This window comes from Notechis scutatus, chromosome 1 (genome assembly GCF_049901735.1).
Source record: "Notechis scutatus isolate UNSWTSFEM ecotype Mainland chromosome 1, rNotScu1.2, whole genome shotgun sequence".
Classification (NCBI taxonomy): Eukaryota; Metazoa; Chordata; class Lepidosauria; order Squamata; family Elapidae; genus Notechis; species Notechis scutatus.
Window position 1 is genome coordinate 305,878,975 of NC_142009.1, and position 17,608 is coordinate 305,896,582.

Genomic DNA, 17,608 nt, shown 5'->3' on the forward strand with positions numbered 1-17,608 from the left:
GAAATCTATGCTGTTAATACTTTTGTGTTAGTAATATTTTTTATCCAAATATAATACTTGGTATGAGTTCCAGTAAATAACTTGCATCATAATTTAGGCTGTTTTTAGACTATTCAAAAAGTACATAATTGTGAATGGAAAAGGTGAAATAACCATATTGTTGTCTTAATCGGTCTAGGATGATAGGCAAAATAGGCTCACAGTATTTTGTATTGTGACTCCGCAGTCATTTCTTATTTTTATTTGATGACTATGGCCTGTCAATTTTGGAATTAGAATACAGGTAGTCCTCAATTTACGACCACAATTGAGCCCAAAATTTAAGTGAGAAATTTGTTAAGTGAGTTTTGCCCCGTTTTACAACTTTTCTCGCCACATTTGTTAAGTGAATCACTGCAATGCTTAAATTAGTAACATGATTGTTGAGTGAATCTGGTTTCCTTATTTACTTTGCTTGTCAGAAAAATCACAAAAGGGGATCCCATGACCCCAGGACACTGCAACTGTCATAAATGTGAGTCAGTTGTCAAGCATTTGAATGTAAATCATGTGACCGTGGGGATGCTGCAATAGTTGTAAGTGTGAAAAATGGTCATAAGTCACTTTTTTCAGTGCTTGGTCACTAAATGAACTGTTATAAGTCGAGGACTTCCTATATTGACAGAAAGAATATTGACATTAGGCTGGGATTAAATCTTCATGGGAAACCTAGAGAGAGCTGTGTGATCAGGTTGAGTAAGACAAATATCTGAAACCTGAAGGAACAAGAAGGGTAGAACAAGGATAAATTAGATTTGGTATGTTCTTAAACTGAGAATTTTGAAGTTAATGCTACACAGAACTTGCTTACACTTAGTTTCAGGTATAGTTTAAATAAAGCAAATGATACAGAATCTAGGGCTCAGCAACATTTTATGATACTGGCAAAAAAGGAGTCTACGCATAAGGAAGTAATTCTGTAGAGTTTCTCTGAATTTGATTCAAAAACCAGGAGAAATCCAAAACCCTGTTTATGGCACATAAATATTGGTAATATGCTTACACATATGTAATGTATAATTAACACTTAAATATTTTTAAGCACAATACCTTGGCCATTACAAATACTTTCATTCTGATTTGACCAAATATATGCATACTTTACAAAGTGCTTTATCATGAATAATATCGCTATGAAACCATATTTAATTAAGATGCACCTGTTTAATAGCTAGCAAGCAATAGAATAAATGACAATGCAACATTGAAGGAAATGCTTGAAATGTATGGATGCCCTGCCTTCCCAATTAGGCAGTTAAGGGGATATTTACATCATTCTGAATTGATGTCCTTCAAATATGCTTTTTTCCTGCCCCTTTTTCTTTGTATCTACTTTTTTTGTTTGTTCTGCTTATTTATTTATATCTATTATAACCTAAGCAAGTCCCTGCTGTTTACAAAATATGAACAATATTAACAGTTCTATTATAAACATTAAAAAATAGGAATAAATTTAGAATTAAAAAATTAAAAAATGCAGAATAACAGATATAAGATTTAAAAAATGGGCAAATTAGCTATCTAGAACATTCTGTGGAACAGCTCAGTTTTTATCATTGTCCTGTGTGCCATTACAGAGGCTTGGAAGAATAAAATATTAAATAGATATTGGCTGGGGAAGAACAAGACAGCTAGGTACAGGTCTGATCTGAAGAATTATTTTTCCTTTTCTGTTTTACTAGTATGACTAATCCATCTCCTAAATTGAAATATACCGTATTTGCCGGCGTATAAGACGACCGGCGTATACGACCCCCACCACCACCAGAAACGCCTCCAGAAATCCCGGGGCTGCAGCGGCAGGGCGGAGTGCCAGGGGCCGTGGGAAGAGCAGGAAGGCTGCAGCCTTGGGCGGAGCGGCGGCGGGATGAAGCGGAGCGCGCAGGGGATCGGAAGCCGAGGCGCCTCGCTGCGTCAACAAGCATCCAGCCGGCAGTGGATATCGGCGTATTCCCCACTTGGAGGCATGTTTTTCGGGGCAAAAGTCGTCTTATACGCCGGCAAATCGGATATATATATCTCCTCTCTATTTCTTTCCTTTCTCTCTCTCTCTCTCTCTCTCTCTCTCTCTCTCTCTCTCTCTCTCTCTCTCTCGTACTACAAAATTGGAAGAGGAAATTTAACATCAGGTGCAAGATGGCTGAAATAATATTGCTTATGTAGTGTTCCTCCTGCTGAATAAGCCTTCTTTTTTAATCAGCAAATTCAGGACACATTCATTGAGCATTTGGAAGCTTAAAGGCCATAGCATGCAATGGAAGAGATTCTGTGATTGTTAAAAGAACTGAAAGACTTCCCTCAAGCAATAAACGTTGTCTACTTTCCACAGTATAAATGTCACAATGTTTGCCAATCTAATTAGAGCAGTAGGTCAGCTACTGCTTTGTGGTAGAAACCTGGGCCATTAGCTACATCAAAGGATACATTTTGCCAAATCATTTCTTAATGTTCTGATGCTGAAACGCAGCAGGATTATTTCCTCATGTAGTTTCATTAGTAAATGTTAAAATACATGCAAACATTTGTAAACTTTTCACACAGGATTACTCTACCTTTTCTGGTTTCGATAGATAGATAGATAGATAGATAGATAGATAGATAGATAGATAGATAGAAAGAAAGAAAGAAAGAAAGAAAGAAAGAAAGAAAGAAAGAAAGAAAGAAAGAAAGAGAATTCTTTATTGGCCAAGTATGATTGGACACACAAGGAATTTGTCTTGGTGCAAATGGTCGCAGTATACATAAAAGAAAAGATACATTTGTCAAGAATTAATAATTGCAGTGTGCAGTGCTCAATAGCATCGTTTTGAGGGAAGGAGTTGAAACAGTTGATGTCCAGGATGTGAGGGGTCTGTAAATATTTTCACAGCCCTCTTTTTGACTCGTGCAGTATACAGGTCCTCGATTGAAGGCAGGTTGGTAGTAATTGTTTTTTCTGCAGTCCTAATCACTCTCTGGAGTCTGTGTCTGTCTTGCTGGGTTGCAGAACCAAACCAGACAGTTATAGCGGTGCAGATGATAGACTCAATAATTCCTTTGTAGAACTGTATCAGCAGCTCCTTGGGCAGTTTGAGCTTTCTGAGTTGGCGCAGAAAGAACATTCTTTGTTGTGTTTTTTTGATGATGTTTTTGATGATAGGTGTCCATTTTAGGTCTTATGATATGATAGAACCTAGAAATTTGAAGGTCCCTAAAGTTGATACTCTGTTGTCTAGAATTGTAAGAGGTGGTAGTATGGGAGGGTTTCTTCTAAAGTCTACCACCGTTTCTACAGTTTTGAGTGTGTTCAGTTCCAGATTGTTCTGGTCACACCACGGTTCCGGTCACACCACGGTAATACCATACCAAAATATATACCTTACAAAAAACAAAAGTACTTTTTGCCTTAAAGCAGCTGTAAATCAAAATATATAAGGATTTTAAGGTGAAGTATAAGAATCTATAGCAATAGCTAATCTCAGCTAAAAACCAAACAAGATCAAGTATCTCATTGAAATCTATGCTGAATTCCTTACTAAATTAAAAGCATTATAATAATGTTAATGGGTTTAATGAATTGTAAATCAAGGTGAAATTAGATTAAAATTTAAACTACCTATGATGTATTGTTTGGAAATCTTATTTGATACTTAACAGAAACAGATGTTAAAAATGAATAATTCAAGGATTCTTTCATGATACATTTCCCCTGCTTTACAGAATGAAAGTGTTTCAGTACAGTAATATCTATATGTTATTTTCTAACTGGGAATAAGATAATTTCATTCACTATCAGGAAATGAGCAGAAGTCGATTAAAATTGGTGTAAGGCAAGGCATTTTTCATGCATATTATTCAGTTTCACAAGAATACACATTTTCTGCTGCAGATTTACCTGGTAAGGTCCAATGCTTGGGTATTAGGAAATGCTGAACCTTCCCACAGAAAGAACTGAAATGGGCAAGCAAGAAAGTAGAAATATTGAAGAAAAAAGACAGAAAGATATCTAGCCCCCAAAATGTGTGATTTAAGAAAGGTATCTTCTCAGTTGGATTTGAAAAAGGCCTAGTAAGCCAGTATTTTCGTTAAGCTATTAACTGTCCAAGCAAATTTTGTAATATGGCTGGGCTTGTTCTTTATAGTGGAGAAGTTGATTTTCTGCAGGCAAAAGAGCAGAAGAGCATCTTTCAGATGATAAATCAATTATATATCCTTTTTAGAAGTTCCATCAGGAGAGTGCACAGGAAAGTTATGAGGGCTTAGCTCTGAGTTGGGTTTTTGGAGATAGCTCAGCTAATCTAATAACATAAGATAACTGTGAAAGTAATTCTTAAACTATTTCTAGTCAGCTTGGTATTAAAAAAATGCCATTAGTTGTATTTTGCTGCTGTGTTCTTGTTGGATTGCAGAAATGTAATTGGGTATAAGAGAAGAGCAGGCAGAGCCTGGGGGTGGAGTCAAGAGAGAACTTAGCCTACAATCGTTATGTGTCCATGTCTACAAACACTCCCAGCTCCCCCCAAATTTCATTATCTTTTATCTTGTGCCAATTTCCTGCTGATCATTAATTGAGCAGATTCTTATATATATGCTTGATAAATCTTCTGAACTGCAACTTATGTGTGATCCTGATCCTTTGCACTTGACATTAGGTGAACTTCGGAAAATGAGCATGTTAACCAAGAAGTTTAGATCCTTTAAATGTTATTTTTAACAGTGTTTTGCAAACTGCAAGGAGCATGCCGCAGTTGATTCATTCATTGTTATGCCTTATCCTTTCAGTTTGTATTCAGTAGATCTACAGAATATGTTTTGCTGCTTTTTTGGCTTTTAATTTTCTTCTCAAAATATTAAACTGCGTAGTTACCTCTTAATTTAGCATATGCTACAAATTGTGTTCCTAGATGTATCCAGTCTCTCCTCAAAATAGGTGAATTGGGGAATAAATAGGTGTGAGAAGCCTTCCTGATCCAATGGTTTCTTGTTTATTTGCTGTGGGGGGGGTCTCTGTGTGCATTTGTAACCAGTCTGATTCTTTTCTTCTATCACTCCTATCTTCAATCTATTTTATTCTTCAATTGAAATATTTTACATATGTTGTAAAATGTCTCAGACACTTAGAGCTCCAAATTCTTTTGCATATGTATGTAAAAATATTTATAAAATATTTTAGATATTTTGGAAGAGGATAAATGCATTTCAACGTAAGTATTGTATCTGTGACATGGTATTTATCCTACATTTATTTATTTGTTAAATGTATTTGCCACCTATTTTGCCCTTGGACTACTCTAGGCAGCTTGCAACAATAAAAACGAAGAAATGAAGTGTAAACATAACTGTTCCAAAAGTAACGGAACAATAGAATAAACAATGAAAAAGACATTGATACTAGTGCAATGGACTTTGAAACTCCATTGTGTATATGAATTGGCAGAATATTTTTCTCCATATGGTCTATAAATTGTTTCATTGCTGCTCAGTATGAGGTTAGGATTCATTATCCACACCAACAATTTACTGAGAGTATATTTTCAGCCTCCCACTGAGTTAAACTGCTAGGGTAACACTGCTAATGCAATATCCAAGTTGCAATGATTGTTCATTCACAGCCGCAGAAGGGCAAAAGCCCTGGTATCTTGATCTTGCTATGTTTTTGGAACTGAGAATTATTATCATGTTAAGCCTTGGGTGAAGTTGTCCCAGATATAATTTTATTTACCATACTGTTTTTTGAGGTCGATGGTAACAGATACGGTAACAGACTTCAAATTTTTTTGTTTGATTGGTTGGTATCCTAACTTTCTGTCAGAAATATAACAATTCAAAATAAGTGTTGAACAATTTCATTTGTATTTCTTGCTAGATGGTCAGAACGTTTAAGCCAGTGGTTGGCTTACAATTGTTAGATCCATAAACATTTTCACTACAGGATCTCTCTTTTTATATTCCTCAGTAACCTTTCTCATATCTCGAAGCTCTAAACCATCTTTAACACTTAAGTTGGCCAGTTGAAATGATAATGAAAGAATCTTGTGGGTCAGCTTTCAAATATGTATTATATATTGCTCTACAATATATTTTTGTATTTTTGAAAACAGTATTGTATTACTCTGATTTTCTAGGTGGTAGCTGGAGAATTCATGGGTAAATGTGGCCTTCCATACTCATTTTTGCAATCTCTGAAGCCCCAGAGTCATATTACCTTAATTCAGTGATAATAGACAATTTCTTCATGGCTTGAGTTGTCTTTAAAAAAAAATAGACTAAAATATTGCACCCATTCCTTTGAAAAAAAAAAGCACACAATTAAAACAGGACTGAAAGCATCGGGCCTACCTGATTGCACTGGAGCACTGCATATAACTACAGGATCTCTGTCATGATACAAAGTAAAGGGAATTAATTATTCTTGGTTTAGATTAATAATGCTAAAATTCTCTTACCACAAAGTTTTTTAAATAAAAATGAAATATTATTCAATTTGGGGATATTCTTTGGCATGATAATTTGTTTATGTGATAACAAGAGGAAAATAAATCTTAGCATGGCTCACTTCTGAATAGATATATGTAGTATCTTCTGTTAACTACAGGTCCTCAACTTATAACTGTCAAGGATTATGGTTGCAAGTCAAGTTGATCGTTAAGAGACTCACTAAGTGACCACATCCAATTTTATGACATTTTTGTGGCAGTAATTGAACATGGTCACTTTAAAAAGTCAGATTTTTCCAATGGGCAGTTTTTGCTGGAAACTGGAAGTAAATGCTGGAAAACGGCTGAAAACTGCTGGAAGCTGCTGATAAATCAAGCTGGTTGCCAAGTGCCCAAAATGTGAACACATGACCATGGAGGGCATGGCCATCAGAACTTCAAAAATGGGATGTAAGTAGCTTGGGGGGGAGGGTCTGTCATAACTTTAAAAGGTCACTAAGCAACTAGTCATTAAGCAAGGAATGCCTGTATTATTGAGTTCCAGAAGAACAGGAGCAGACACAGGAAGTTTTCCTTTTTTAAATTTAGATGACTGTGCCCTAAGATCCAAGGCTTTGGGGAAAAGAAGACACCAGGTGGTAATTGGGAGTGGAATTTTCATCAACTATGCCATGTAATCAGAAAATGCAGCCAGGGTGTTTTTTTGTGTGTGTGCATCAGCCAAAGAAGCGTAGCGTGTAAAAGAAAGGGTGCTGCTGTGAACAAAGGACCGTCTATATCAGGTTTTTGTTTCACACGAGGATTGGCATTTCTTCTTAAAGCTTGGTCTTACGTCGCTAGAATTATCCCCTTAGGTCTTCCTTTTATTTCCCTGCTCTTAGCCTTTGCTAGGTGTTGTCTGCTTTGCCTGCTTTTTTATGTACAGGTAGTCCTCATCAGTTCATTCAGTGACAGCAGCACTGAAAAAAGTGATTTATGACCATTTTTCAGACTTACGAGAGTGGCTGGTCATGTGATCAAAATTCAGGCACTTGGCAGCTGACTCATAATTTATGACCGTTTATGAAGGTCATGTGGTCACTTTTTGCAATCTTCTGAAGCAAAGTCAGTGGGGAAGCCAGATTCACTTAACAACCACGTGACTAACTTAACACCAGCGGTGATCCACTTAACAACGGTGGCAAGAAAGATCATAAAATGGGGCAAAATTCATTTAACAAATGTCTCCATTAGCAACATAAATTTAGAGCTCAATTGCGGTTGTAAGTTGAGGACTACCTGTATTGGCTATTTAATACTTTGCCTTGCCGTGTCCAGTACTCAGAAAGCCTTCATGGTGTACTAACTTCAGTGAGTCTTCTTCACTGTCCTTCAAATGCTCTTCTATTATTTCTAGGCACTTAATTATTTAATCATGTGGCAGGGAGTTAAATTATTTTTAATTAGTTATTATTATTATTATATTAAAATGTGTATGCTGCCTAACTCTCAATGGCAAGTTAGAATAGATCCAGTGGAAATCAGCCAAAATAATAGAGGCCTGGAAGGAAACTGAGGAATGGTTGGAGACAGGTAAGAATAAAGGAGGCTGTTGGAGACAACACTTGTTTTATTCAAGTATTCAAACAGAATAAGAAACGGTGTCCTTAGGGTTAGTCCTAGGAAAGAAAAATCTACATGCAAGAGATGTTTAATAATGAGAAGCAGTAGTGGACTCTGATTCACTGGAGGCGTTTAGGGACCAGAAGACCAGTTGTTGATGATGCTGTATTGATGATTTGGGTAGGAGTTGGGGTTCAATTATCTTCAGAATCCTTTCTAAACTTTATGTTCGATGAAGAAGACTTGTAATATTTATTCTGAGTAAAATAAGAGAAAGTACATGCTGAATTACATAGTATTTAGCTGACTAAAGTTGTCTTAGGTTTACTCAACCTTCCATCCTTCTGAGGTTGGTAAAATGAGGAGCCATTGTTGGGGACAATATGCTGATTGTGTTCACTGCTTAGAGCAGGGCTATTAAACTTTCAGCCCGCAGGCCAGATACGTCATGCGCTGGCCATGACCACACCCTGTTTAGCTAAGGGAAAAAGGTTGTGATATGTCATGTGACAGCACCATGACAACACGAATTTGACACCCCTGGCTTAGAGAGTGCTGTAAGTCTAAGTGCTATTGCTATAGTATTTAAGAACTTATGTGAAGCTCTTTATTTGCTCCAGTAAATTTTGAAATTGTTAAAGGCTTTTAGTAATAGGCCAAATCTGCTTAGAGCAGTTGGATTCTTGGGGTCTCAGGGTTGTTGTTTTATAAATAAATATATTTGGCCATACTTTTGAAAAGGATAGTCAGGAACAGGAGCTGAAAAAAACAGGCAGAGCTACTAATGATTTAGGAAAGTCCCCTCCAATTAAAAAAAAGCCATGCTTCTAAATTAGATCACACTGCACGTCAAAGCTCTTTAACCTAATTCTAAAAACAGTACTCATTTTCCCGCTTTGCTGATCTCAGTGATAACAACAGGAAGAATTTAGAAAATTGTCATGTGCTACAGTGGTGAGACAAAGTTTGTGAACTGTTTAAAACTATATATAATTTGCATGATCCACATTAGGACTTCATCTAAATGTTAAGTGACTTTGATTGAACAGTGTACTGTATCATGTTCTTATTGAAGATATTGAGCCAGCATTCAGTATCTCGATTTGTTATAAAATTTTGCATTTAGTAACTAGTAGTAATTATTTAGCAGCAATAAATTCAGTCTTATCTTTCCTGTATCTACTGATCAATGTCCCCCATTGGCTTGGAGTTTTTCCTCATTCAATTCATAGATACTTTGGATCTGCCTGTATTTGAGATCATGCCCTAACATTCTAATTTAATTCGAACATCAAATTCAAGTTTGTCCCTTTAAGAGAACTGATTAACAGTAGTAACTATAAGAGAAAATTTGGAGTCTTAGGGGACAATCACTTAAATACGAGCCAGCAGTGTACTGCAGCTGCCAAAAAAAAAAGCCAATGCAGTCCTAGGCTGAATTAACAGAGGGATAGAATCAAGAGCATGTGATGCGTTAATATCACTTTACTACCTCTATATCAGTGCTTCACTATGAAACTATGTGACTTAGTTTTTGGGGAGGAAAATAGGGGGGGGGGAATGTGCCTCTACCTACCAGCATCCATCAGTATTCATTTGGCTAGCATCCTGTCAGTGTGTGAGAGAGTTGAGGGCTGTTTGGAAACTGAAAGAGTATATACTGTGTGAGCAAGTAGGAGACAGCAAGGAGCCCCGGGCGTGGCTTAGCTCAACTGGTCTGTACTAAAGCTGGTTGCTGCTGTGAAACTGAAACTGAAATTCCTCTCCTCTGCTTGTGTTTTGCATTTGGAAGAGATTTCTTTTCAGGTGGGAAGGGGGAGTAGAACTCCTTAGCATTAGAGTGTGTTAATAATAATATATGAAATACTAATGCTCTGGTGTTCATTTCGAAAAATCCTTTCTTAGTGAGCACCTAGAAGCCAAGAGGAACATACGTGCCAAATTTCAAGTTTGTAGGCTTTACAGTTCTGGAGATTTTGTGATGATGCGTGAGTGATATTTTGTTTTTATATAGATAGATAATAAGGCCATGAGAAGAGCACACTTGGAATGTTGCATCCAGTTTTGGTTGCCATACTATAAAAAAGATGTTGAGACTCTAAAAAGACTGCAGAGAAGAGCACCAGAGATCATTAGGGGGGACTATTCTAGTTTAATAAAAAGAAGGACTAGGGATGATATGATAGACGTGTCCCAATATCTAACAGGCTGCCACAAAGAAGAGAGAATCAATCTATTTTCCAAAGCTCTTGAAGTCAGGACAAGAAGCAATGGATTGAAACCAATCAAGGAAAGGAGCTTGAACTAAGGAGAAATGTCCTGACAGAACAATTGATCAATGGTAAGGTGACCAACCATCCTCCTTTAGGGAGGACAGTCCTCCTTTTGTAAGTTCTGTCCTCCTACATGTCCTCCTTTTTGATATTTGAAGACTAATCTGTAAATCTCCGTATTTGATCAATGTCGATCTGAACCGTTGTATGTGATGTGACGTATTTGTTTTTGACATGGTGATTCCTCAAGGGTCGGCACAGTGTGGCGAGATGCTTATGAGACGTATGCGCTCCCCACAGGAGAATTGTTTTGAGAGAGTGTGCCATGTGCAAGAATGTACCATGCGCAAGTGGCTTTGTTTTTTTTCTTCAATTTATTTGTGTCCTCCTTCTCATAGTAAAAAAGTTGGTCACCTTATCAACGGAGCAACTTGCCTCCAGAAGTTGTGGGTGCTACAACACTGAACGATTTTAAGGAGAGATTGGTTGCAGAGTCCCTGTCTCGTTTGCTTGTAGTAACACCGCCCCAACTGCTACGTCACTCGCATCGGCTTGGATTACAAAAGGAGCGTCCATGTCCGGGTGCTTGAGTACTGGTTCAACAGCAAACAGTCATTTCAGCTTCTCAAAAGCGGCTTGACATTCCATGGATCACCCCAGGGGTTTACTAAGCTTAGGTTTCACCTCCCCTTTGGTTTTTAGGAGATTTGTGATAGGCATTGCAATCTTCGCAAAAGCAGGGATAAATTGACGGTAAAAATTAGCGAATCCCAAGAAACTTTGAAGTTGTTTCCTGTTGTGGGGAGGGGCCCATTCCAAAATGGCACGAACCTTTCCCGGATCCATTTCTATGCCATCATGTGAGATGTGATAACTTAAATAGTCAATTTTTTCCTGGTGGAATTCACACTTAAACAACTTTGCATACAGCTCAGCAGCTTGAAGTTTTTCCAGAACTGACCTCACTAGTTTCACATGTTCATCACGAGTCTCCATGTAGATAAGAATATCATCAAGATAAATCAACACCCCTTTGTATAGATGTTCATGCAACACCTGATTGATCATTTGCATGAATACTGCAGGAGCCCCCTGTAGGCCAAATGGAAGAACGTTGAATTGGAAACAACCCATTGGGCAGTTAAAAGCAGTTTTCCATTCATCCCCTTCCTTAATTCGAACCTGGTAGTATGCTTCTCTCAAGTTGAGTTTTGTAAAAAATTTCCCTTTGGCCAAGTGGGCCAACATATCCTTCATCAAGGGGAGCGGGTACACGTTCTCCACTGAAATAGCATTCAGGTTTCTATAGTCAACACATAAATGAAGGGAGCCATCTTTCTTTTCACGGAACAATACTGGGGCTGCTACCCGGGGTCTAGCGAGTTGGATGAAACCACGTTCCAAATTCTTATCGATAAATGACCGCAGCTCTTCTAGCTTCCGCGGTGTCATCGAGTAAAGTTTCGGTTTTGGGAGTTTCACCCCGGGTAGAATTTCAATACTGCAATCTGTTGAACGATGGGGGGGGAGCTCATCCGAGGCCTTTTCACTGAATACGTCCTTTAAGTCCCAATATTCCTCTGGAATTTTCTCCTCCCCCTTCAGGTTCTCGGTTCCAGTGGAGGCCAGCTCAGTGGGATTCTTGAGTTTCGGTTGAGATTGCCCTTCCCCTTCTGGGTATTGGTCAGTACGTATGCGCAATGATCCTCTCCTCCAATCAACGTGGGGGTTCCATTTCTGGAGGCAGGGCAACCCCAGTATTAGGGGCCGCTCCATCCCAGGAGCCACAATAAAACACAAAGTCTCTCTATGCTTCCCCATCGTCATTTCTACTGGTTCCGTTATGAAATGTGCAGGGCTGCCCCCAGCTACCGATCCATCCAATTGGCAAAAGGCTAAGGGCGTTTTTAAAGTCTTCAGCCTTAAGCCCATTTTCTCCACTACCTCCGAGCTGATTACACACCTTGTGCACCCAGAGTCTAACAAGGCCAGCATTTCCCCTTTGGCCCCCGACGTGGGTACCCTTAATCTCAATGGAATGGTCTAGGGCCCTTGTTTGGACTTACCAGTGAGTCGTCTTCCGTTTCGGATTCACTCTCTTCAGAAGAGGTTGGAGTTCCCAGCTCCTCTCCTTTTGGAGGGGCGATCTCTACAACCTCCTCTGCGTTAAGTGCCGTTTCGCGAGGCTTTGCTGGGGTTTTTTCAGGTTTTCTTCCTCCTCCTGGTGCCCCCTTTGGTTCTAGCTTGGCACAGCAATCTGCAGCCCAGTGACCTTCCTTCCCACATTGGAAGCAAGCAGTGGTCTTGGGTTTTGCCACCATTCCTCCCTTTTGAGGTGTTAAGGCTTCTCGAGGGCTGGTGAGGGAGGATTTGCTCCAACCAAAAAAACCCCAGCATCTGTTTCAGGTCAGATCAATTTCCACCTCTGCCGCCAGCACGTACCACAGCTGCAGCTCACTGGGGTCTCTTCTGGCAATACAGCTTTGATATACATCTTCATTCAACCCATCTTTAAAAGCTTCTATCAGGGCTCCCTGGGACCAGCCTCGAATATGACACACCAGCTCTCTAAATTCCTGGGTGTAGTCGGCCACTGATCTCCGCCCCTGATTTATGGTCTTCATCCTAATTCTGGCCTTACATTCAGCAAGTGGGTCTTCAAACCTGGCCCGCAGCGCAGTCATGAACAGGTCATAATTCATCAGCTGAGGGGCATTATCATTATGCAAAGTCACCATCCACTTTGCAGCTGTTCCCTCCAGAGCCCTGGTAACACATCTAACTTCGGCTGCTTCTGAGGAAAAATCCCCTCCATATTCCTCCATATGGCTCCAGACTTGTGCCAGGAAGAATCCTAACTCCTTGGGATCCCCACATATTTTACTTCCAACGGGGGCACCTTTGGAGTTCTCGTCTTCTGGCAATTACTCCTCCCGCTGGGGGCCCCTGGGCTGCTGCTGCCTTTTGCGCTAGCCCAGGTTGATTTATGGGGGTGGCTGCTCTGATTCTTCTGGCTGGGGCTGCTTCCCCCTCCTCTCCCTCATACCTTTGATCAGTTTGAGGTTCTCCGATAGCTTCATTTAGAAGATGCATGGCTTGAGTTAGTAAAAAATTCTTTCTTTCCTTCTCTTGCCATGGCTCCTCTGTTCCACGCCGACGGGTAGTGGTCACTCCTGGAGGAGGCTTTTCCTCAGGATCCTTCCAACCGACTCCCAGGGACCATTTGGGTTTTACAGCTGGTTTTTCCCCAAGATTTAGTTTTGCTAACAAATTGGCTTCCCCTGCTTCCTCTAGCAGCAGAGAATCTTGTCCTCCAGTTGCTCCCAGGTCTTCTTGGTTGCTGGCTGGATTTGACATTGTGTTCAGATCCCCTCGGAAGAAAATTTATTATTTCTCCGGGTAGGCTGGTAATGTGGAGATTCAGAATAATGTCAGCTGGTACTCCATTCAAAATCCAAGAAAGAAATAGTTAGACTCTTTTAATCAGAGAAAAGATATCTTTTACTGGAAATCAAGTGGTAGCAACAAAAGAATTCTGAATCTGAGAAAATGGGCGCGTAAATCACATATACAAAGTAATGGCAACGTTCCCACCCCCAATATTTCAATTGGCTCTTCCAATTAAAAGTTGTGTGTATCATCATGTGGGCATCTCTAGGTGGTAATGAGGCTTCTGTCCGTTGACCTTGACATAGTTTGATAAAGGGTTGCAGCTGCACATAGCATAGGATGGAAACCTAAGCAAGAATGTACCCCCCCCAGCTTATACAGTTCTGGTTTGTAACACCTCCAGCTCACTTCCCATAACCATTCCCCCCTCCTCCCCCCGTTACTTATGACAGCCGAAAGATGCAAAGCAAAGGGAGAAAAATCTTGAAGGAAAAATCTTGAAGGCTGACAAACAGTACTGCAGGATTTGTTCTATATTGCTGCAAAAGGATAGAATGTTGGATGACAACATGGGAGACCTAGTTTAATCCAGGGATAGCCATGTAAACTCACTGATAAGCTTGAAGTTATCAGAACAGTCCTATTTAGTATATATGCTTTTTTGAGTTCCTGGAAAAAAGGTGGAATATAAATCTTACAGAAAAAACAGTTCAACTGACTGCTATACACAGTAATATTAACCTCAGCTCTTGCCATTGTGCCAACTTCTGAACATTCATTTGAGATTTTAAGAGTCTCATGTTTTTTTTCCAATCCCCTTTTGATCAATCATTGGGGTTTTTTAAAATCAAAAATCACAACTATAACTTGTTTCCTGTATGTATGCTTTCTTTTTTGGTAAAGCTTCCTTTTTCCTGTTTAGTTATGACTCTATAAAGTTAAAACAGTTGGCTTGGTTCAAACTGTTAATGTGTACTTCTCCTTTGCAAATTGAAGTAATGCAGTAATGCAGTATTTGTACTGGACAAATCATTAGTACTCTGATTTTCTCCAAAAATACATTTGAATAGTTTCTGTGATGGCAGCAAGGTAAGATTTTGACAAGCCTTCTAAGAATGAGATACCATTTATTTGAAGAATAATACTCTGTATTATGACAAGTAAGAATTCAAAAATGAAATCATCAGCCCAAAAGTAAATTTAGACTTATTTATCATTACAGAGTGATTATTTTTTTCAGTCTTCAGATTGTGGTTGAAGATTAAATCTTATTTGTTAGTTAATGTGCCTTCCTAGTTATCTACCTTTCTCATTTTAATGAATCTTAATTATTTTTTTAAAATGTTTTCTTAAACTGTCTTTATTATATGATATGAACTGAATGACATTGTGTTTAAATCTATGAAATTATTTTGCCATGTGCTGTTGAACATCTCATGCAAGTTGCATATAGAATTGCTACAAATTTTGCAACATTACTAATTCTGAATTCAGATATTCAATTCTAAACAGATTTAACCTGCTGTTCTAGTTAATCAAATATCTTTACAGAACTATTTCTTTAATGCTACTTTCCATGTCAGCGTTTATTTGTGGCACTGTGAAAAATAGCATCTCTTCCTTAATGTTATATGTTTAAAGTCTTTGCTTTAAAAAAAACCCAGCAAATCACCACTTCTTTACCATACTGTTAAATAGTAAGCAAAAAGATTATCTGGGCAGATGAGAATTATTTGGCCTTTGGGTTATCTAACCTGCAAGGTCTTGAGTTTAGCTCTTTTCTCCCCATCTCAATAACTGCAGGTGCCTCAGTTGTATACAAATGGCATTCTGTCTTAGCTACCCCTTTCTTTCTCCTAAGCAAGAGGATAGACATATGTTTATATGCTTGCAGATATTTCAGCTGAAGTCCCTACATATCTGATGCTATCTTGGCTATCTTATATTCACTCTAAATGGGAAGATATATTGGTGATTGAGATTACCACGAGGAACCTCTTGAAATGACTCTTCCCAGAACAAAGGAAGTTATTTAGGTAGAATTTGAATCTTGGCTCATCCAGACTGCACAAGAAAAGGAAGAAATCAAGACATGGTCTTGATCCTGTTTTCCAAATCTGTCTCCATGATATAAATATACATTTAAAATTAAATGTTCCAGCTACGAAAGAGGCACAGACAGTATAACAAACAAAGTTTTACTTCTCATATTCCTTGAAATAACAATATATGTTTGTAATTTTTTTCACTTTGGGGAAAGAACAAGGAAGTTCCTACCACTGTGACTACCTGATTCTTTCTTGTAGATCAAGGGTCTTCAAACTTGCCAAGTTTAAGACTTGTGGACTTCAACTCCCAGAATTCCTGAGCTAACATGACTGGAGGAGGAATTCTGGGAGTTGAAGTCCACAAGTCTTAAAGCTGTCAAGTTTGAAGACCTCTGTATGTAGATAGTAAGTCTAGAATAAGCACTGATGCTGAGAATTGGAAGAAAATATACTTTTTCTTTTTCTAATCATGTTATCTCTATAACATGTAATCATGTTATAATCATGTATAATCATGTTTTAATGATTTTGTGGATACTGAACCAGTAACCATCAGGAAGGAATCTCAGAATGCAAGCGGAGATCAATGACTCCAAGTGAAGAAGTTAAGGATAGCCTTTTTATAGTGAAATATAGAATATCCTGTGTATGTAATAAGTTACATTACATCCTGTAATATGTATGTTGGGAATTGTCTCGATTCAAAAATAAAATCCAATTAATTTTGAGGTGTAAAGTCTCTTGAAAGTCAGCATAAAATGTCTTTTGATTCATCACACATCTACGCTAATAACCTTTGAATTTCTATATTATAATGCTGAGTATGGCTTGAAGTAATGTCATACTCTCTGTTTTGAGGTCCTGTTTTGCAGATTTTTTAGATTTATTGGGGAAGTCAGCTATTGAATATGTAATGTATTTACTCATGATGTTCTTTAAAAAGAAGAAAATCACTTGCATTTTTGTTTTGAATCATGTACTGAATCATCTTTTGTCTCTTTCATCATGCAATTTCCTAAAACATACTTGGTTCTGATTTGAAATCGATTCAAGTGATAGTTCAAATTCCTCAATAACTCAAAAGAATCTTCTACAATCTTTTCAAACCCATTGCCACTCCTTGAGCACTTTAGTAACAGTTTGGTGTTAAGTAGCAGAAATGTTACTGAAAGCTGTTATCTGAAGTAGTTTACTGATAAAGTTCATCTCAAAATCATTGAAATGTGTAAATTTAAAATTTCAAAATATATTTGCAAGAGAGTCTTCATTTATACACAGTGTATAATTTTAGGACAGTAGAATTAAACTTTTCATTTAGTACCTTATAGATATTTCCAGGCACAAACTGAAGTGCTTCAAAGAGTTAGTGTGAGTTTTCAAATTTGTCTAACTATATTTTCAAAAATTAGAGCATGCAGAGGTAACGATGTGAAGAAAAAATATACATAAGTATTGTGTCAAGTCAAAGCAATTATTTGGGCCAAATAACATTTGGCAGTATCTGATAGTTTCTTATAAATTTTTGCTCAAGCTTGACTCGTGGTGAATTCATGTCCATGTAACTTTCTTGTCAGCTACACAGATATAGTTTGCCTTACATCTTGTGTTTTGTCTTGTTTTTGACCTCCTGGTTAGTCCAGGTATCCCTAAGAAATCCCATTCAGGTTCTAGATGGACTGAGAACCATCCATTTATTTTGGCATTAAAAGGCACATTACCCCTGACATGAAAAGTTATTTTAGAGTTATATTACTTTGCTCTGTAATTAAATTACATTTTCTCAATTCAACCAATCTTGTTTTAAATTAAGTTTACATTATCATACATTTTTCCTAAAAAT

General features: G+C 38.1%; 1 protein-coding gene across 14 annotated transcripts in view; it reads left to right on the forward strand.

The window, feature by feature from the left end:
- Positions 1-17,608, forward strand: part of EVL (Enah/Vasp-like) — a 147,993-nt gene that overhangs the window by 63,404 nt on the left and 66,981 nt on the right. The window contains exon 1 of one of the 14 annotated variants that reach the window (XM_026680229.2): positions 14,680-14,809. The exons of 12 other annotated variants lie outside the window; for them this stretch is intronic. In XM_026680229.2, the coding sequence (XP_026536014.1) occupies positions 14,799-14,809 (11 nt within the window). In that variant the 5' untranslated portion in view covers positions 14,680-14,798. Of the gene's footprint in view, positions 1-14,679; positions 14,810-17,608 lie in introns of those variants that run through there. One more of the 14 variants, XM_087952159.1, reaches the window with a different exon arrangement.